The sequence below is a fragment of the Felis catus genome, chromosome F2 (assembly GCF_018350175.1).
Source record: "Felis catus isolate Fca126 chromosome F2, F.catus_Fca126_mat1.0, whole genome shotgun sequence".
Lineage (NCBI taxonomy): Eukaryota > Metazoa > Chordata > Mammalia > Carnivora > Felidae > Felis > Felis catus.
This window is the reverse complement of record NC_058385.1, coordinates 43627892-43650731: the sequence shown is the minus strand read 5'-3', so window position 1 is coordinate 43650731 and position 22840 is coordinate 43627892. Positions and strand designations below refer to the sequence as shown.

General features: G+C 37.1%; 1 protein-coding gene across 5 annotated transcripts in view; it reads right to left on the bottom strand.

The window, feature by feature from the left end:
* CPQ (carboxypeptidase Q) overlaps window positions 1–22840 on the bottom strand; it is a 429842-nt gene that overhangs the window by 55204 nt on the left and 351798 nt on the right. Inside the window, exon 8 of one of the 5 annotated variants that reach the window (XM_004000001.5) lies at window positions 11505–11978. The exons of 3 other annotated variants lie outside the window; for them this stretch is intronic. In XM_004000001.5, coding sequence (XP_004000050.1) covers window positions 11815–11978 — 164 coding nt within the window. In that variant the 3' untranslated portion in view covers window positions 11505–11814. Of the gene's footprint in view, window positions 1–11504; window positions 11979–18268; window positions 18302–22840 lie in introns of those variants that run through there. One more of the 5 variants, XM_019822926.3, reaches the window with a different exon arrangement.

Sequence of the window (22840 nt, the reverse complement as noted above, 5' to 3'; positions counted from 1 at the left end):
GACCTATGCACAGAAACTTGGCAGGCCAGAAAGGAGTGGCGGGATATATTCAGTGTGCTGAATCAGAAAACTATGCAGCCAAGAATTCTTTATCCAGCAAGGCTGTCATTCAAAATGGGAGAGATTAAAAGGTTCCCAGACAAATAAAAATTAAAGGAGTTTGTAAGCATTAAACCAGCCCTGCAAGAAATTTTAAGGGGGACTTTCTGAGGGAAGAAAAGATGAAAAATATATATATATATATATAAATACCAAAAGCAACAAAGGATTAAAAAGGACCAGAGAACACCACCAGAAACTCCAACTCTACAAGAAACATAATGACAATAAATTCATATCTTTCAGTACTCACTCTAAACATCAATGGACTCAATGCTCCAATCAAAAGACATAGGGTAACAGAATGGATAAGAAAACAAGATCCATCTATATGGTGTTTACAAGAGACCCACTTTAGACCTAAAGACACCTTCAGATTGACAGTAAGGGGATGGAGAACCATCTCTCATGCTAATGGTCAACAAAAGAAAGCTGGAGTAGCCCTACTTATATCAGACAATCTAGACTTTAAGGTAGACTGTATCAAGAGATGCAGAAGGGCATTATAGCATAATCAAGGGGTCTATCCACAAAGAAGACCTAACAATTGTACACATTTATGCGCCAAAATGTGAGAGCACCAAAATATATAAATCAATTAATCACAAACATAAAGTAACTCATCGGCAGTAATACTATAATAGTAGGAGACTTCAACATCCCACTCACAGCAATGGACAGATCATCTAATCAAAAATCAACAAGGAAACAATGGCTTTGAATGACACACTGGACCAGATGGACTTAACAGATATATTCAGAACATTTCATCCTAAAGCAGCAGAATATACATTCTTCTCCAGTGCACACGGAATGTTCTCTAGTATAGACCATATACTGGGACACAAATCAGCCTTAAGTAAATAGAAAAAGACTGAGATCATACTGTGCATATTTTCAGACCACAATGCTATGAAACTTGAAATCAACCACAAGAAAAAATTTGGAAAGGTAACAAATACTTGGAGACTGAAGAACATTCTACTAAAGAATGAACGGGCTAACCAAGAAGTTAAAGAGGAAATTAAAAAATTCATGGAAGCCAATGAAAATGATAACACCATAACCCAAAACCTCTGGGACACAGCAAAGGCAGTCATAAGAGGAAAGTATATAGCAATCCAAGCCTTTCTAAAGAAGGAAGAAAGATCTCAGATACACAACCTAACCTTACGCCTTAAGGAGCTGGAAAAAGAACAGCAAATAAAACCCCAAACCAGCAGAAGACAGGAAATAATAAAGATTAGAGCAGAAATTAATGCTATTGAAACAAACAAACAAACAAAAAAAAAACCCAGTAGAACAGATCAATGAAATCAGAAGCTGGTTCTTTGAAAGAATTAACAAAATTGATAAACCACTAGCCAGTTTGATCAAAAAGAAAAAGGAGAAGAGTAAAAAAAAAATCAAGAATGAAAGGGGAGAGATCACAACCAACACAGCAGAAATAAAAACACCAATAAGATAATATTAAGAGCAATTATATGCCAATAAAATGGGCAATCTGGAAGAAATGGACAAATTCCTAGAAACATATGCACTACCAAAACTGAAACAGGAAGAAATAGAAAATTTGAACAGACCCATAACCAGTAAGGAAATCAAATTAGTAATCAAAAATCTCCCAAAAAAACAAGAGTCCAGGGCCAGATGGATTTCCAGGGGAATTCTACCAAGCATTTAAGGAAGAGTTAACACCTATTTATTCTCTTGAAGGTATTCCAAAAAATAGAAATGGAAGGAAAACTTCGAAACTCTTTCTACAAAGCCAGCATTACCTTGATTCCAAAACCAGACAGAGACCACACTAAAAAGGAGAACTATAGACCAATTTCCCTGATGAACATGGATGCAAAAATCCTCAACAAGATATTAGCCAACCGGATCCAACAATACATTAAAAAATTCACCACGATCATGTGGGATTTATACCTGGGATGCAGGGCTGGTTCAATATCTGCAAAACAATTAGCATCATTCATCACATCAATAAAAGAAAGGACAAGAACCATATGATCCTCTTAATAGATGCAGAGAAAGCACTTGACAAAAATACAGCATCCTTTCTTGATAAAAACCCTCAAGAAAGTAGGGATAGAAGGAGCATACCTCGAGATCATAAACACCATATATGAACAACACAACGCTAATATCATCCTCAATGGGGAAAAACTGACAGCTTTCCTCCTAAGGTCAGGAACAAGACAGAGATGTTCGCTCTTGCCACTGTTATTCAACATAGTATTGGAAGTCTTAGCCTCAGCAATCAGACAACACAAAGAAATAAAAGGCATCCAAATTGGCCAGGAGGAGGTCAAACTTTCATTCTTCACGGATGACATGATACTCTATGTGGAAAACCCAAAAGATCTACCAAAAAACTGCTAGAATTGATTCATGAATTCAGTAAAGTTGCAGGATGTAAATTCAACGCACAGAAATCAGTTGCATTCCTATACACCAACGATGAAGTGACAGAAAGAGAAATCAAGGAATTGATCCCATTTACAGTTTCACCAAAACCCATAAAATATCTAGGAATAAAACTAACTAAAGAGGTGAAAAATCTATACACTGAAAACTATAGAAAGCTTATGAAAGAAATTGAAGAAGACACACACACACACACACAAACACACACACACACACGCACACAAAACGGAAAAAGATTCCATGCTCCTGGATAGGAAGAACAAATATTATTAAAATGTTGATACTGCCCAAAGCCATCTACATATTCAACAAAATCCCTATCAAAGTAACACCAGCATTCTTCACAGAGCTAGAACAAATAATCCTAAAATTTGTATGGAACCACAAAAACCCCGAATAGCCAAAGCAATCTTGAAAAAGAAAACCAAAGCAGGAGGCATCACAATACCAGACTTCAAGCTATACTACAAAGCTGTAATCATCAAGACAGTATGGTACTGGCACAAGCACAGGTACTCAGATCAATGGAACAGAATAGAGAAATATAGCCAGAAATATCGCCAACTAATCTTTGACAAAGCAGGAAAGAATATCCAATGGAATAAAGACAGTCTCTTCAGCAAGTGGTGCTGGGAAAACTGGACGGCGACATGAAGAATGAATCTGGACCACTTTCTTACACCATTCACAAAATAAACTCAAAATGGATGAAAGACCTAAATGTAAGACAGGAAGCCACCAAAATCCTCAAGGAGAAAGCAGGCAAAAATCTCTTTGATCTTGCCCGCAGCAACTTCTTACTCAACACGTCTCTGGAGGCCAGGGAAACAAAAGCAAAAATGAACTACTGGGACCTCATCAAAATAAAAAGCTTCTGCACAGCGAAGGAAACAATCAACAAAACTAAAAGGCAACTGACAGAATGGGAGAAGATATTTGCAAATGACGTTATCAGATAAAGGGCTAGTATCCAAAATCTATAAAGAACTTATCAAACTCAACACCCAAAAAATAAATTATCCAGTGAAGAAATGGGCAAAAGACATGAATACACACTTCTCCAAAGAAGACATCCAGATGGCCAACTGACACATGAAAAAATGCTCAACATTGCTTATCATCAGGGAAATACAAATCAAAACCACAATGAGATACCACCTTACATCTGTCAGAATGGCTAACATTAACAACTCAGGCAACAACAGATGTTGGCGAGGATGCAGAGAGAGGATCTCTTTTGCATTGTTGGTGGCAATGCAAGATGGTGCAGCCACTCTGGAAAACAGTATGGAGATTCCTCAAAAAACTAAAAATAGAACTACCCTACGACCCAGCACTTGCACTACTAGGCATTTACCCATGGGATACAGGTGTGCTGTTTCGAAGGGACACATGCACCACCATGTTTATAGCAGCACCAAAAACAATAGCCAAAGTATGGAAAGAACCCAAATGTTCATTGATGGATGAATAGATAAAGAAGATGTGGCATATATATATACAATGGAGTTTTACTCGGCAATCAAAAAGAATGAAATCTTGCCATTTGCAACTGCATGGATGGAACTGGAGGGTATTATGTGAAGCGAAATTAGTCAGAGAAAGACAAAAATCATATGACCTCACTCATTTGAGGACTTCAAGAGACAAAACAGATGAACATAAGGGAAAGGAAACAAAAATAATATAAAAACATGGAGGGAGACAAAACAGAAGAGACTCAGAAATATGGAGAACAAACTGAAGGTTCCTGGAGGGATTGTGGGAGGGGGGATGGGCTAAATGGGTAAGGGGCATTAAGGAATCTACTCCTGATATCACTGTTGTAGTATATGCTAACTAATTTGGATGTAAATTTAAAAAAAGTTAATAAAAGAAACACAAACTATAATTAATGAATATTTAAATAAAAATATTTAAATAAAGTGAACTTAAAATTTAAATTTAAAAATGTTAAATATTTTTACAAAAATAAAACAATTTGCATTTAACATTGAGTGTCCATCTAGTTGCCAATTTAAATTATGGATATTAGATTTCAAAAGTGTTATGCCTAAATCAATAGATACTCAAATTTATGAGGAATACATATTATTTAATATCGCAGATATAAAATAATGTAGCATGTCACCATGTACAACTCCTGCAAATGCCATGCTTTATTCACAGGTACGTTCAGGGCCACAAACTGGGACACGATGAGAATCAAGAAAAAATGCTCAACACTTCTGGGGAATAATAGCTCATTAATGCAAGAATCTATTGCATTTTCGATCTCTGAGAAGAAAGATTTGACAAGTTAATGAATTTGTCTTTTTTTCTTGAGTACTTCTGTTCCTCAAGTCTTCATGCTCTTAGGTAGTGTCTATGTTCACAACATTCAGATATAGTCTTCTCTCAAAGGCAAGACCTGAGGAGCAGTGTGTCCTTGGAGCCTGGGAGTGGAGACTTAGAGTCATCGGTCACACTGTGCAAGCCCTGAGCACCAGATCCCTGGTGACAGAAGCAACCATATATCCCTCACGAAATTTGCTGTTGGTGTGTGTTTGTGATATGTGTAGCCCTCTAAAAGCACAAGGCCCCTCTTTCTCGGGCCAAAGCATGGCACTGTTGAAGCCCCACCTGCTATTCCTTGGAATGAAATGCGCCAGTTAGACTCAATCCATCCACACGGTGAAAGCTAGAAAGGTTTGCTGTTCAGATAATTTGTTTGTCTGAGGTAGATATTTGGCTTGAATTTTCTAGATTTCCGCTACATTTTATCAGCTCCATGATCTTGAAAAAGTTATTTATGAGTTGTATACCCAGGTTTTCTCATCTCTAAAATGGGGGTTAAAATAGGACTAGCATCGATACATCGAGTGAAGATTAAATGAGAAGATGCATATAAAGTTCTTAGCAGTATAACTGGCCCAGGGTGGGTGTTAGTGATAATGGTGATGATGATCTGGATGGCAAGTCAGAGCTTGGTGGAAATTCACGTTCCATTACAACTTCTGGGATAGACTGGCTGGTACTTAGAGTTAAGAGAACTAATTAGACTAGGGTGTGACTTTTACATCATGAAGATGTAAGGCACAGCTAATGTTCTTTCAATCTGGAAAATAGAACAAGGCTCTCTGAGGTACCGTCCAATCCAGAGATACTGCTTGAGGAGACCCAGAATAACCACCAGTGATATTAAGAATGTCAGGTTCTCTGAAGAGCTTGAGTGCTCTTAGGATATGCTGCAAATATATGAGTGGTTACCTGCCAAGTTTCAGGATCTCAGGGAGGCCTTAATATCCAGGGAAAACGTCTTTGCCTGATTTGAGTAACTGATTGATTGGAAGACCTGCTTTGATGAGAACTGAGTTGACTTATCTCATTTTGTGTACAAAACTCCATTAACAATTGCTTTCCACCATTCCTTTGCTGAACTATGGACCATTTAAGGGAGAGAGAAGAAAAAAACTTCAAAGGTAATTTCTTTCAGCTCCAAAAATGGTCTTGGGTTTTCTGGTTTAACACAGAATTGAGAAGTAAGCATGCATCATTTATTTCTATGCAAAAAACATTCTTCACTTCAAACGGCAATTAGTGATAACATTTCTATCTGGTGTCGTGATGAGATTTTTATGCTAATCATCACATAGCAGTAAATTAATCATTTGGGCACAGTTAGAGAGAATGTATATTTCATGAGACAGATATAGATATCAAGATCTGTTTGATATTTACTCAAGGTAAATGGGAAGCATCTCGAATTATTATGAAGGAAGCATACTGAGCAAATAGAACTGCGTGGCAATGAAATGGATGTGGTGTAGAAGCATGAGGATTTTCAAAACACTCTTGGTGTCATTAGTGTAATTATTGTGAGGAAGGTGGAACACTCTGGGGAACCTAAACTCCAAATCATTCGCAGACACATCAGAACCCTCAAAGCCACATCTTAACGAAGTCAAGGGCAAAATCAGCAATCGACCTCCTTTCCCTGAATCCCCTCCTTTTTCTGTTGCAGAATTCACCTTCTTCACATTATACAGTATTTAAATGGCTTCTCTTCTCAATTTGCACTTAAGTCTACTCAACCAAATGAATCAGAAAAGCAACTTGACCCTGAAGTCAAATTGGAAAGCTGCTGTATGCAGAGGAAATAGGCCACCACTCAAATGATACACCATTTCTTAGCAGATGAACAGTTCCTTTTACAACAATTTATGGAAAATAAGAGAATTCTACCTAAAAATGTCTATAGCTATAGTTATTCAATAGCATGTGCCAGGCTCCACAACTATCTAGTAGACCTAAGCAGTTAGGATGTGCATGTTCTTGTGAGTTTTTTTTCATATTCCTTCTTCCACCCTTCTATTTTTCCAACTCCCATGTACTTCTCCATATCTCCTATATTACTAGTGCTACTGATAACCACATTCACCAACACACTCCCCTGCCCGCAATATTCACAATGTCCCCCAACCTAGCTCCTCTAATACTTCTCCAGTAAAGCAGCAGTAAGGGGGTCAGTTAGGAAATGGGCCAATTCTGCTATCGTTTGGCCCTGTATAATTATTTCCCCCCGCCCCCAGGGAAATAAACAACTCTCTGGGGAAAGGCAAAGAGATGAAATAAGATCCATTTCCTAAGAGCCATTTCCAGTATATAGGCAATGGGTTCTGATAATTCATAGATGCTGCTTATTTTTAATCTCAGTCTTTGGGCAGTTCATGAAATCCCTGAGATCCACATTCCCAAATTAGAATCAAGTAGTGAGAAAAGAATGAACCAAAATGTACAAAACATAAAATGAATATGGTTGTATACACTGGACAAAAATTAGTGATTTGACACTCACTTCTGGCCAAGCAGAAGTAAAAAGGACCAGACTTGTCTTTCAATATTAAACAAAAATCCAAATAAAATGTATGAAACAAGACAGTGGACATCAGGAAATGAAGGACATAGGTGCCCAAGAGACAGAAACAAATAGGGTGAGCTCTATGCTGGCCCTAGATTACTGCCTTGAGAGTTGCAGTTGCAGTTCAGAGAAGGAAAACCCAAACAGAGAGCAGCCAACCGAGTTAAGGAGAGGGATCTGAGTGCTCACAGAAGAGGCCAAGGCAGCTAGAGTTCATAAGATACACTCTCAGAGAGGGGAGAGTTTCACAGAGTGAGAATGTTAGAGACCTGCAGAGGGTCTCCTCACCCCTCCCCTAAATCTGAGTTCTGAAAGTTTTGATATGGAGGCGGTTGTGTGTGTGTGTGTGTGTGTGTGTGTGTGTGTGTGTGTGTGTGTGCATGTGTGTTATTATTCAGTTGTGGAAGTGTTTTAATTTCAATTATGATTTATTCTGTGGCACATGGGTCACTTCTTCATTTCATTAAGTCACTTATTTTCCAAACTTATATTTTTTTAGTTGATTAGTCCATTGTGGTAGTAAATTTATTGAGTTTTTTCTCCTTATTCCATTTTTGGAGATGTTGTTCTGTTGTTTTACACTCTACCTCTATTTTTTTTTTGTGGTTACTCTAGAAAATTTAACATTTATATTTAACTTGGTAAAGCCTAAATTTAGACAGTACCTCTGTTATCTTCTAGAGCAATACAAGGACCTTAGGACACCAATTCCTGTAACTTCTCTTTTCATTTATATGCTATTCTAGCCAATTATCTTCTTTCTTTTCAAATTATAGATATTATTTTATTTAGTTCATGTTTAAAATATTTACCATCTTCTTTGCTCTTCATTTCTAGTGAGCTGCCACTGAGGTGATCAATTAGGACAAGGAACCAAAATGAAATTAACAATCATGCTTTTATTACTTATGCAGATAACATATGCAAGATATAAGAATAGGGACCAGTTCCCCAATGTTCCATGTTCCTCACACCAGGCAAGGGTCAGGTGAATCAGCACAGATGGAGGGGAATCTTACTGCCAAAGAGTTCTGAACAAAAGGCTCCTGCCATTTTATGGATTGGGATGGGGTTAGGAAGAAGGGAGGGGAAATGGCGAGAAGTGAAAAGAACCAAGTCAGAGTAGACAAAAGTGTCTTAGTCAAGATCCCCAATAGGGAGGCCTCTGAATGGAGTTGTTGGGCTTGAAATGCAGATTATGTATGAGTCTGGCTGGCCAGTAGGTCCTAAGTCCTTGACTGCAACTCTCTTCAGAAAAATATAACGTACCAGTTGTGTACTAAGTCTTGCGTGAGGATAGCTTTCCTCCATGAGGCCTGCTGGGCTGGTCTGCCCTGCCCCCTTGTAATTGCCTGTAGATGAGTCTAAATGATCATACATAGATTTTTGGTGTGGAGCCAGACTTTTCACTTCTTGTCTATTAGTCTTCACTCTAGGGCCATTTAATTTTTCCAGGAGTAGACATTTTCATATTTCCTTTATCAAAGGTCTGTTGCTGGTAAACTCTCTCAATTTCTGTTTACCTGAAAACATCCTTATTTTGTTCTCGTTCTTGTATGCTATTTTTGCTGAGCATACAATTTTTAGGTTGGTAATTGTCTCCTAGCATGTTGAAGGTATCTTTCCAGTGTCTTCTGGCTTGCATTGTTGCTGTTATTAAGAAGTTAGCTATTATTGATTTTTGTTCCTTTTAAAATAATCCCTTCTCTCGTTTCAAAGATCTTTTCTGTGGTCTGTAGTTTCTCTATAACATGTCCTAGTGTAGATTTCTTTGCATTTATTCTGTTTGGGATTCACTGGGCTTCTTGACTGTGTGAAGTGATATATTTCATTATTTCTGGAAGTTTTTCATTTATTATTTATTCTTATTCTTGTAGTCTTATTTCTTTTATTATTGTTTGTCTTATTTTCTCTTTTATGCAACCCTGATTAAATATGTATTAGATGATAACTCTATCCTTCATATTTCTTAACCTCTCGTTCATATCTTCTGTGTTTTTTCTTTCTGTGCTAAATTCTCATTTTTTTCACTAATCTTTCAGTTCATGAATTCTCCTATCTGCAATTAAACTGGTCCCCTAAGTTTAAATTTTTACTTATAATTGTTTACATTTCTTTAAGTTCTATTTTTTTTTTTTACAATATGCCTGGTCACTTGTACTCTCACATTCAATTTTCAATCTCTTCTTTTGCTTCTTTAAACACAATAGATATAGTTTAAAAAATTCTCAGTCTAATAATTCCAATATCAGAAGACATTGTGGTTCAATTATGTTTTGTATTCTTTGTTCTTGCTCAGAATGCTACAGTTCTGTATTTGCTTTTGTTTTTTAAATTTTTTTGCATTTGACTGTGGGTTAATATTTATTGTAACTTTATCGATGGGAATTTCTTTGGGCCTTCTACTCAGCACTTATTCAATAATGGTAATTTTCCTTGCAGTATTGAAATTTATTTTTAGTTCACCATTGTATTGAGGTATAATCCTTTGAGATCTCAGTTTTATTGGGGGTTCTCTAATATCCCTAATATGTCTTTGAGATTTGTCTACAGTTCCCTGAGCCCTGAAAAGCAGTGAAATGGAATTGAAGTTTACCACCTTCTGCAAATTTTCTCATGGAGAAAGCTGATTTAATGTGCTATGTATCTCTTTTGGTTCATGCCTTCACTTAGTTTTTTGTTTAATATTTTTTTAACTTTTAACCAGTATTTATATATTTAAGAGAGTGTTTCTCAGATGGTATCCAGAATTTTTAGTGTAAGGGTCAAAGTATCACTTTGCTGCCTTGCCAGAAATGAAAGACCTACTCTATCCATCAATCCTTTTAATTATTACCATTAATAAAACTGTTACTTTGTCTTTTCCTTCTGGAAATTCAATTACATGTATGTTAGACCATTTGCTATCCAATTACATGTATATTAAATCACATATGTATTAGATTACAACTTTTGGAAGATCATTTTGGTGTTTGTTTTCCTTCACTATTTCTTTCCTTAGTGTTTCAGTTTGGGTACTTTTTATTGGCCTAATTTCAAGTTCATTCTTTCCTCAGCCTTGTTCAGTCTGCTGAGGTACCCAATAAGGAAATTCTTCATCTCTGATATTATATTTTTTATTTTAGCATTGGCATTTGACTCTGTTTTATAGTTTTCATCTCTCTGTTAAAATTCTCCTTCTGTTCATGTATGTAGTCCTAGATCTTTAATGTATCCACCAAAGTTATGTCAGATCCCTCTCTGATAGTTCCAGCATCTAGGTTATCTTTTAGTCTGGCTCTCTCATTTGCTTTAACTCTTGACAATGCGTTTACTTTTTCTTGTAGTTTTTAAAATTATTTAAAAAAATTTTTAAATAATTTTTAAAGTTTATTTATTTTGTGTGAGAGAGAGAGTGACAGAGTGAGCAAGGAACGGGCAGAGAGAGAGAATCTCGAGCAGGCCCTTTACTGCTAGCACGGAGCCCAGTGTGGAGCTCAAACCCATGAACTGTGAGATCATGACCTGAGCTGAAACCAAGAGTTGGTTGCTTAACCAACTGAGCATCCAGGAGCTCCATTAAATTATTTTTTTAAATTGAATACTGGACATTGTGTGTAGAAGAACAGTAGATATTGTTCCCAGAGTGGATGAGGATCAATGTTTTTTCTCTGTTAGAGCCTATGAGTATTATTTGGCCTTGTTGAGTCTCAACCTTGTCAACAGCAAAATGGGAATATGCTCCAACTTCACAGAAATCTTTTGTGAAATATATAAAACATCAACAGTATATTTATATTATTGTTTACCTGGTGATAGACCTTATTTTGTATCTTGAGTAAGGCAACTAGATTATACATACTTAGTTTTTATCTCCAAATGGTGACATTTTTTTCTTTTAATTAAAAAATCGTATTTCATTAAAAAATTCTAATGACATAAAAATGTAGAAATTAGAAAGCCAAATGTCTCCATACATTCAGTGAAGACCATATTACAATTGTGTATTCCTCTACTCCTTTGATAAATAGCATAAAAAACTGGTGTCATTGTATTTGACTTAATGTTCATCAATAGACACATGAAAACCAGAGATCTTCCAAATATTTATCCAGTATTTACTTTCAATGTAGAAACAATATTTTTTACAGGTGGTATAATGAAATATCCCCACTGTGATCTCTACCATATGTGGATTCTATGTTGGGTGGGGGGTCATTTATTCCTCTAGAAACAGAATTTGGAAAGTATCAAGAGAGACGGTAATAGAAAGTATGAAAAAGTACTGTGCTTTGAAAATGGACTAGGTCAGATGAAACTGTTAGTTGAAGAAGGACTTCCTGGAGCTGCAGACTCAGGATTCCTGGCCAGAAAGGACAAGCACGCCTTCTTTCTTGCTCTTGCTAAGACCTGGGCAGCATTTCCTCCATGTCTGCAATGACGTAAGAGACAACAGCCCAAACAGCGGCAGCAACATTCATCTGCTTTGGATCCATGATAGTCATGGTGTCTCCACGGGAGTGATGGAAGGAGAAATATTTATATAGGTCATCAAGTAGACTGGCTCCTGGGGAGAAAAGAGGAAGAATTCTTAGTGAAATATTTTGACAGAGATTTCTGATTAGCTGTTCAGAAATCATTGCTACTCGCTCTTCCTCCTCCTACGATGCAGGCCACAGTGGCAAAATCATTACTTTCCCAGCTTCTCTTGCAGTAAGAAATGGCCATGTGGCACCATTCTTACTACTAGGATATGAGTGGCAGGCTATGGAGAGTTCTAGGAAAGCCTTTACTTTGCTGACAAGAGTCAGGAAAATGCCCTAGTGCTGCATTAAAGAAGATGAAAAGTTTGGAGCTGAATGGGGCAAAAAGCCCACACACTAAAAATGTCAGAGTTGAAAGAGAAAAGGAGCTAGGAGTTAGAAAATACTGGTAGCCCACTGAACATTGCCTACTTCTGGACTATCTGCTACATCAAATAAATAAATAAATAAATAAATAAATAAATAAATAAATAAATAAATAAATAAATAAATAAACCTTCACTTGTTTAAGTAACTGATACAAATGTCCTATTTATTTATGAAAAGATATCTTCTTCTGTATCTTCAAGCGTGAAAATTATGTACCTTCCTAGATGCAAAGAAAGCCCACACTTTTTTGCTCAAGTTTTTCTTCTCCAATGATTCATATACTTCCCATGAGACTTTCCAGCAACCTCCAAGGGCACCAGCAGGTGTCTCTACCCAGTTAAGAGCTTTCTTCTCTCTCTAGAGAGGTTTTGTCGAGCTTCAGCCATGAACCACAGCTTTGGTGAGGCTTCACTGTCCCTTTGTCATCCTTCAGAAGATCTTGGACCCAGTTTGTAGATTCCAACTACAGTTTTTTAGCCTCTGGTCTTATGTATGTATGTATGTATGTATGTATGTATGTATGTATGTATGTATGTATGTTTGTATGTATGTACTTATTGTTAACTATACATACATAAGATTTCAAAGAACAGAAATGCATATCATGATGGATGACAATATAAGAAATAGGAATATGTTCACAATCCAATGCAAGAAAGACATTACAAGTACCTTTGAAGCCCATTTTATGAGCTCCCTGCCCCTTGCAGATCCTTTTCTCCCTCCAGAGGTACCCACTTTCCTGTTCTGCTTGTATGTTAATCACTCTTTGCTTTTTTTAAAAAACAGTTTTACCATATACTTATATGGCATTACAAATGAATGAATGAATGAATGAATGAAGTATTTATTGTTTAACACTGTCTGCCTTTGAAACATATACACCAGATATGTTTCTGTGACTTGTTTTTTCTGCTCATTGTGTATAGCTGCAGTATTTTCATTTTTTATTGCTGTACATTCCATTTATTGCATTGCATTTATTTATCCATTTTCCTGATGATGGACATTTAGGTTGTTTCCAGTTTTCATTATTAAATTTTGCCATCAACATTCTCTAGTGTCTAAATAGAGGAATGAAATTGCTGGGCTATAGAGCAGATGTGTGTTTAATTGTATTGTGTAATTCCAAAATGTTGCCTTTTTCAGTGTGCACTGCCACTGTCAGTATATGAGTCTTCCTCTTGTTTCATATCCTCTCTAGCATTTGGTAATATTAAACTAACATTTGCTAATCTGGTGGGTATGAAATATTATCTCATTATGATTTTAACTTTATTTTTTAAAATTATTAATGAGACTAAGCAAGTTTTCATATATTTTTTTGTTATTTATGTTTTCTCTTTTGTGAAATGCTTGTTCATGCCTTTTGCCCACTATAAATTGATTTGTGTTTTCCTATTGATTTGTAGGAATTCTTGAAATATTGTAGATACTAATATTTTCTTGGTAGAAGTTTATACAAATCATTTCCCAGCTTGTGACTCTTTTCACTCTGTTTATCATGTATTTTGCTGAATAGATGCTCTTTTAATGTAATTTAATTTATTAATTTTTTCTTATGATTTTCACTTTCTGACTCTTGTTTAAGAAGTTTTCTCCTACCCTAATATCATGAAAATATTCTCTGGTGTTCTATTCTAAAAGCTGAAAAGTTTTGATTCTATTTTTGACTTCTTCATCCATTTAGAATTGGAACTGATTTTGCATATGGTAGGCTTATATTTTTATTTTTCAGATGTCCCAACAAATATATTGACTAGTACATCTTTTTTTCCCACAGATCTACAGTATCAATTTTCCATATATCAAATTTTCTTATACAAGTGGGTTTGTTTTGGGGCTTTCTAAATCTGTTCCAATGGTCTATTTGTGTATCCCTGTGGCAATACTACAGTGTCTTAATTACTTCTGCTTTCTATTCTTTGTTATCTGGCAGAGCAAATTCTCTCACCTTCTCTTCCTTCCCCTTCAGGAATGCCTTACTATTCTCAACTGTTTGCTCTTTCAGATAACATTTAGAGTTGTTTTTAAATTGTACAAAGAATATTTTTGGATTTTGACAGATAGTGTGATAATCTACATATCAGTTTGGGGAGAGCTCAGATCTTTATATTAGGATATTGTGTTCTTATCCATGAAAATGGTGTATTGACATATTTCTATTTATTGAAGTCTTCTGTAACATCTTTAAAGTTTTGTAATACTGTTTGCATACCTTTTGTTAGTTTTCTTGTCTCCAAGACTTATATTTTTTTGTTGCAAATTATAAATTATACATTTAAAAATTCTGCATTTTCTGTTTGTGGCTATCCATTTTTAGCATCAAACATATATCTGATTCATAAAAAGTCAGGTGTTCCTTCTTTTTGTACACATTGGAATAGTTTGTGTAAGATCAGAAATGATTCATTTCCTGGTTATTTTGTAGTAGAACTCCTTACAAAACTAAGTCTGGTCCTTTGTTTATGGTAAAAATTTTAACTAATGATTAAATTTCTCTCCTGGTTATTGGGCTATTCAGGTTTTGTATTTCTTCTTGAATTAACTTTGGAAATTATTTTTTATGTGTGAGTTTTGCCCAAATATTCAAAATAATCTGCATACAGCTATCAGTTATATCCTGTCTTTATCTCTGTTTATGTCTGCATGTATAGGAATGCACTTTTTTTCATTCTTCATATTAGTTATTTAATGACTTCTCTCTCTTTTGTTCATCAGTCTTGCCAGCAGTTTATCAGTTGTATTCGTCTTTTGGAAAAAAAAGAGACATTTTTTTAATATATGAAATTTATTGTCAAATTGGTTTCCATACAACACCCAGTGCTCATCCCAAAAGATGCCCTCTTCAATGCCCATCACCTCCCCTCCCCTCCCTCCCACCCCCCATCAACCCTCAGTTTGTTCTCAGTTTTTAAGAGTCTCTTATGCTTTGGCTCTCTTCCACTCTAACCTCTTTTTTTTTTCCTTCCCTTCCCCCATGGGTTTCTGTTAAGTTTCTCAGGATCCACATAAGAGTGAACACATATGGTATCTGTCTTTCTCTGTATGGCTTATTTCACTTAGCATCACACTCTCCAGTTCCATCCATGTTGCTACAAAGGGCCATATTTCATTCTTTCTCATTGCCACGTAGTACTCCATTGTGTATATAAATCACAATTTCTTTATCCTTTCTTCAGTTGATGGACGTTTAGGCTTTTTCCACAATTTGGCTATTGTTGAGAGTGCTGCTATAAATATTGGGGTACAAGTGCCCCTATGCATCAGTACTCCTGTATCCCTTGGGTAAATTCCTAGCAGTGCTACTGCTGGGTCATAGGGTAGGTCTATTTTTAATTTTTTGAGGAGCCTCCACACTGTTTTCCAGAGCAGCTGTACCAATTTGCATTCCCATCAACAGTGCAAGAGGGTTCCCGTTTCTCCACATCTTCTCCAGCATCTATAGAAGAGACATTTTTTTTTAACACTCTCTACCATATGGTGGTTTTTCTTCCATTGATTTCTATTTATTATTTTCCTCCTTCCTTCTTTGGCTTTATTCGCTTTTCTTTTTCTAACATCTTGAGTTGAGTGTTATGTTCATTGCTTCACTGCTTTCTCTGTCTCCAGCACATACAGTAAGGCTACCATCCTTCCTATTGTTGCCTTGGCGATCTATATCCCACCAGTTCTGATGAGTATTTTCACCATCACTCAGTTCTAAATATTTACCAATTTCTAGTTTGAGTTTTCTCTTTGACTCATGAGTTAGAATGTGTTTTGTAATTATTAGAAGTATGAGGATTTCCCTAGTTATTTTTTCATTATTGATTTCTAATCCAGCTTATAGAGAATGCAGGCTATATGATACAGATTCTTGTAATTCTATTGAGATTTTCTCTGTAGTCTAATGTATGATCCATTTTTATAAATGTTCCATGTGTGGAAAAGAATGTGCTTCCAGTGTGTGGTATATATGCATGAGATCAAGCTTGTTAGTTGTGTTCTTTAAATCTTTTAACACCTAACTGATTTATTATCTATTCAGTCTATCAATTTTGAGAGGTTTATGTGGAAATGTCCCTCTGTGATTTTAGATTTTTTTTTTTTCTTGTCATTCTAGCAATTTCTTTGTTATATATTTCAAACTTATACTATTAGGGGCATGCAAATTTAGAATTACAGCTTCCTGATAAATTGAACATCTTTATTAATGTGTAGTCATCCTCTTTATTTTTAGTAACGCTTTTTGTCTTGAAGTTAGTTTTTCTTAATATTTAATATAGCCATATCTTCTTTATTTACCCTAATATGTCTTCTTTCATCATTTTACTTGCATTCTTCCTCGCTCCTTGTTTTTAGAGGTTTCTCTTATAAAGACTTTAAAGTTGAATTTAAAAAATTTTTTTTAATGTTTATTTATTTTTGAGACAGAGAGAGACAGAGCATGAATGGGGGAGGGTCAGAGAGAGAGGGAGACACAGAATCCGAAACAGGCTCCAGGCTCTGAGTGGTCATCACAGAGCCCGACGCGGGGCTCGAACTCAAGGACCGCAAGATCATGACCTGAGGTGAAGTCGGACGCTTAACCGACTGAGCCACCCAGGCGTCCCTAAAGTTGAATTTTAAAAATGTAGTCTAACAATCTGAATTTTAACTGGACAGTATAACTCACTTGTGTAGATTGTGAATATTGTTAAATTGAATTCATTTATACCATCTTAGTTTTTTTAAATTTTTTTTAATGTTTATTTATTTTTGAGAGAGAGAGAAAAAGAGAACAGGGGAGGGGCAGAGGGAGAGGGAGACACAAAATCTGAAGCAGGCTCCAGGCTCTGAGCTGTCAGCACAGAGCCTAACGCTGGGCTCAAATCTACAAACTGAAATCATGACCTGAGCCAAAGTTGGACACTTAACTGACTGAGCCACCCAGGTGCCCTTATATCATCTTAGTTTTTGCTTTCTATCTGTTAATTTTGTTTTCTACGTTTGTTCCCCCCCCCCCCCCTTTCTTTCTTGCCTTCCTTTGTGTTGATTTTTTTTCCCTTTTATCATTCCTTTTATCCCTTCCACTCTACTAGTTTGGAGATTACACACTTTATTTCAATTCTGTCAGTGGAGACCTTAGAAATCATAGCTCACATATTTAATTAAAGTCAATCAATATAAGAGGACACTAGGGCCTCTTTTGTCTCCTGTCCCAGATGTACCCACTACTCATTAAAAATCATGATTCAAAAAAACAGACATTGGCAGACACCCTCAAACAAATGCCAGGCTCCAGAGTTTTTTTTTCTATAGCTTCTCGCTTATAATTTTTCTCCTCTGAGAAATTCCCTTACTTTGCCTTACTAAGCCATGCATTATAGAAAGACAATTATTGTTGTACCCAACAATTATTTTTTGGGGGAAGAAATCTGTCTACAAACTTCTGATCTACATGTTGGCAGAGTTGTCTTCCCCCAGTCCTCTACTTCCTACCCTGTGAACTGGACCCTGTTCTTGTTCCTGAGAACTTTCTGGCCTCAGGTTGCTGTTTCGATTTTCTCTATCCCAACCCAAGTTTTAAAAGCTTTGTCCTGAGGAGCGCCTGGGTGGCTTAGTTGGTTCAGCCTCTGACTCTTGATTTTGGCTCAGGTCATGATCTCAAGGCTCATTCAGAAGATTGAGCTCCATGTCAGGTTCTATGCCGACAGCTTAGGGCCTGCTTGGGATTCTCTCTCCCACTCTTTCTGCTCCTATCCTGCTTGTACACTCTCTCTCGCTCTCTCTCTTAAAATAAATAAACATTAAAACTTTGTGCCAAGGTTTTCCTCTATGTATCTCCCCTAACTCCTTGCTCCGAAGTAGGATTTGGATTTATCTCCATGCATATTTCACTTTGAGTTTAGCTATGATGCTATTAAACATAACACAAGCCAGTTAGGGAAAAAATAAGTATAAAAGAAAACTCAACTCTCACCTTTGATGACTCACCAACTAATGACTCCAGTGCCTGCCAGGAAATATCCAAAACAGGGTGTATTAAGTTGACAATGCCTCTAAAACCCTTCACCTGAGTTGAGGAGGCGTTCTTCTAATACAGTGATTTTTCTTTCTAAAACTAGTAAATCATGTTTTCTATTAGCCCAGTGGCTCTGAAAAAGTGGGAATCTCACCATCATCCAGCCTAATAATGTAAAACCTTCAGTGGGTGGGCTGGAGTGGGGGTCCATAAATATTCAGAAGACTCAATCCAATTCAATTAGATGAATACTTGAGTTCCTACAATATTCTAGGCAGTGGTCTAAGGACTAAGACAGAAATAAAGGTGAAAAAGACACAGCCTCTCCTCTCAAAAGACAGCTTTTGAGGCAGAGTTCCACAAGGAAAGGACAAAGAAATAGTGGATGGCTCATATAGCTGAATGACCTTTTTTGATCCCTAGACTTGGTCCCCTGGTTGTGTGAACTCCATACTTGTATTATCATTATCTCCACTTTCTTTTGTCATAATTGCTTGTTTCACATCTAATTTCCCCACTATTTTGTAAGCTCTCTGAAGGCAAGTCCTCTGTTTTGTTCTGTCACCAATACCTGTAACACAGCATCAAATAGAAGATGAATGTATATTTGTTGAGTGATTCAATGAAATTGGTGAATTTTATGACTGAACTGGGCCTTGAGGACGCTGTACCAGTCAGAGTCCCCATAGGAAACAGATGGGATGCTCTAAGAAGGTAGCTTGGAGAATTTGGTGAAAGGATTATTTACAAAGAGTGGTCAGGGTTAAATAAAACCCATAAGGGATGCTGATCTAGGACTGGCAACAAAGAGAGCCATTACCACTCCTAGGCCTAAAAGGCAAAGAAGAAAGCAGCTATAGCTGCCGGAAAGGGTCACTAGAAGAGCTGTGGCTATTTGTGGAAGCCAGGGAATCAGCTTCTTGCTGGTGCCTCTCATATCCTATTGGGCCTCCCTATGGCCAAACCCAATCATAGGCTAGAGGGAAGGTGTGATTTGTTAATGTAGTCCATAACAGCCTTTAGGGCCACAGTATAGGGTAGAGAAAGGTGAAGATTTATGTGGACTTGTAAAAGAGAATTTTAATGTAAGTACTCAAGATGTCAACAGGCAGAGATGCAGTGCAGACATTCCAGGTGAAAGAGGATGTGAGCACTCCAGTTTGGGTGGTGTGTGTGTGTGTGTGTGTGTGTGTAACTTAAGTTAATTATTGGCAGATAAAGTTGGCAACCAACTGGGGAAGGTCCTAAATATAAGGCCGAAAAGAGACTGAATGTAGTTCATAAATGGGGATGCCTTGGGAACCAATGGGCAGGAAAGCAGGGAGACTGGAGTTGCACCTTAGGGAGATGCTCCAGAAAAATGTAGAGGTGGACTTGTATAAAAACCACTGTGGTGAAGAGAAGGCTGGGGAAGAGGTGTAGTCCCGGGGACAGGTGACAAAGATCATGGCCACATGATGATATCCCAGTCTCTGAAATTCTCTGGAAAGCATATGGTGGATGAAGACAAGCAAAATTCCCAGTGAAAAGGCCAGAGGTCCATTTTAAAACCAGAAGATTCTTTATGTCATGATCTCACAGCATACCCAGGGGAGACAAATCTGTGTGTTTACTTTGGTAGGAGCGAGAAGCATGTTAACAGAAACCATGACATTTTAGAACCAGCTGAAGCCGGTGGGGAGCACATGCTCTGAGAGCATCAGGTGGATGTCAAACTCATGGATTAAGGACAAAATCAAGGAGTTGAAAGAATTAAAGTCACCAATGGTGGATGGAAGATGAATTAGAGTTGTGTACATTAAGAAACAGGAAAGGACATTTAGTTCCAGCAGACAGAGTATGGCTCACTTGGGGCTGTTTTCCTCAAATCCAGGGCTTCTTAAAGACACTACATGATGCCTGACAGGAAAGATTCCAAATTCCACATTGCAAAAATAGAAGCAAGATATACTTATGGATGCCCTCTCCAGGCCTCTGAAATTCCCTCTCAGTCTCAGACTGAAAGAACTTGCCTGCCAGATGGGTGGGAATTTGGCTGCCTCCTCTTAGAGCTAGAGCATTAGGGAAGGCATTTCCTCAGAGATCATCGAAGTTCCCACGAACATTTTATAAAACTAAAACAGCTCCAGAAAATCCGATATTACCAATAAGAATGCTGATAACCACAAGGAGATATGAGGTGGGCCTGTTGGCTGCCTTGCAGCCTTGTCTCTGCAATTCCAAGGAGACATTTTATCAGTGACAGCTACTAATCTAAAAGACCAGCACTGAGGGAGAGCCTGGATTTCAATTTCTGAGAGCACCTGACATATTCTCATGGGTGGAGGGAATGTTAACTATCCCCAGGGATAAATTGCAGTCTCTTTTGACAGGTATATGAGCTCTGAACAGGGAATCATCAAATGCTTTTTAGAAATAGAAAGCTGGTAGGAAGGAGCCTGCTCTGAAGGCCAACATTCACCCCCTGGAAATAAACCACAGCATTATTAGGCCAGTTCACTGTTAGGAAATTATTTCTAAGGGAGGTTTGGAATTTAAGGATGCGAAGACATATCCTGGAGTATGCCAGCCAAGCAATTGGACCTATGTAGGGAGATACAGCCAAGAACATAGGGATTAGAGTCAGATAGGCCTGGGTTCAAATTCAAACTCTTCTGCTTAACAAATGGGTGACTTTGGGTGAATCACATAAGGCTTTTCAGCCTTAGTTTTCTCACTCATGAAATGGGGCTACTGAGATATGACTTTCAAAATTCTGGTGAAAATTAGTAAGCATTCAATTAATACTTTATTATAGATGTTATATACCCATCATAAAGATGACCCAATATATACACAGCAGTTTGATCAATTAAATGCAACTTGGAGCGATTAAAATTCTAATTTAATAAATTAAAGTTCTGGCAATTGTTCTTAAAGATGAAATTGCTGGACTCTGATGTCTATTCTATATGACCCTACCTTAACTTGGTTTGGATTATTTTTCCTTCTCCTCCCTCCTATCCCCTTCTTTCTACTCCTCTCTGAATCTTTTCTATAAACATTCATCTCAGAAAATATTTTCCAGCTGTGTGACTGGGTGAAGATGGTCCAATGAATATTGTAAGAAATACCCAACCTGCCCCATACTGTTCCCAGCAGATTCCAATCTTCACAGAGAGATCTCAGTAATGACTGTGGTCTGTGCAGGATATTGGAACAAGATTGAATACCTGCTAATTCCTGAAAAGATGGGTGGGCAAATACACACAGATTCTCAAAGCCCCCTCTTATTTTAGGTTGACTCTCATTCATATGTAATCAGTGGATTTTCATGTACACAAATTAAGCAATTCATGTAATGGGAAGTTTTTAAAAGACATTTGAAAGCTTTGGAAGTTCAAGTCTGTTATTTCAGTGAATACGCTGGCTGCCGCAATGTTGCATGAAGGATGCACTAACAGGCAAGCAGCTGTGGAAAATCCATTCCTCCTTTATAAACAGATCTTGAACAGTCTGGGGTATGCAATTTAATTGCAATGGAATGTATTACAGACATTCCTCTGATCATAATTGTGGGGTTAGAAAAGAATGTTATGGTCTTAAACTTATTCCCTGCAAGAAAATGGTCTCCCTAGAATCTATAAAATCTAAAAATAGATTTAAAATTTAATTAAAATTATTTCTTTGAGCAACATTATCAATGAAAAAACATTATTGCCAAACAATTAAAAAATCAGTTCACGGAATTTGCAGACATTTAATTTTTGTTTTCAAAAGGGGCAGCTTTATCTCTACCGTATTAAATCTCATTGAAAATTAGGGTGAGAAGCAGCTAATTAATAGCTTCCTAACTCATAGCTCTCCAGAAGAGAAAGCAACTTATAAACAGGAAAGGAAAAAAAAAAAAACAGTAAAAGAAAGGAAAGGACTGAGCAAGGCAAGAAAGAGAAGGGAAAAACGTCTCCAATCAAAACCCCATCAAAAGTATTATAATTTTAGTTTCTACATTCTTAATTTATCCAAGAATCGCCAAGTCTGTGCTAAAAAATTACAGGTATAAGCCTGCACCTTCCATCTCTTTGTAAAACTTGGGACTGGCTGCTGGAACAACTTTGACCACATAGCTTAAGTCAATACCAACAGACCTGGTGAACCCCCAGTTCACATATACCTAAACTCTGTGATAACGATTCATCTTTCCATCAAGTTGAAGAACTATATAGCAATAGCAAGACTAATTAATCACTGCTGCATTAAGCTGATACTACAGGCTTTCCCAAAGTGGGAATAATAAGGATACCATTTTGTTGAGTGCTTCCTGTGTGCCTTAGGCTTTATGGAGATTATTTCATTTAATTCTCCCAGTGACCCCAGGAGGGAATGATCATCATATGTCATTAGAGTCAGGATTCAAATCCGGGTGTCTCTGTTCTAAAACCCATGCTCCTAACCAGTTTTCTGTACTTTCTCTCACTGCCCTATCCCAGGTATCTGTAACTACTTTCTCCCCAGTGGGAAACTATTTGTACAATTTACTCCATTCACTGC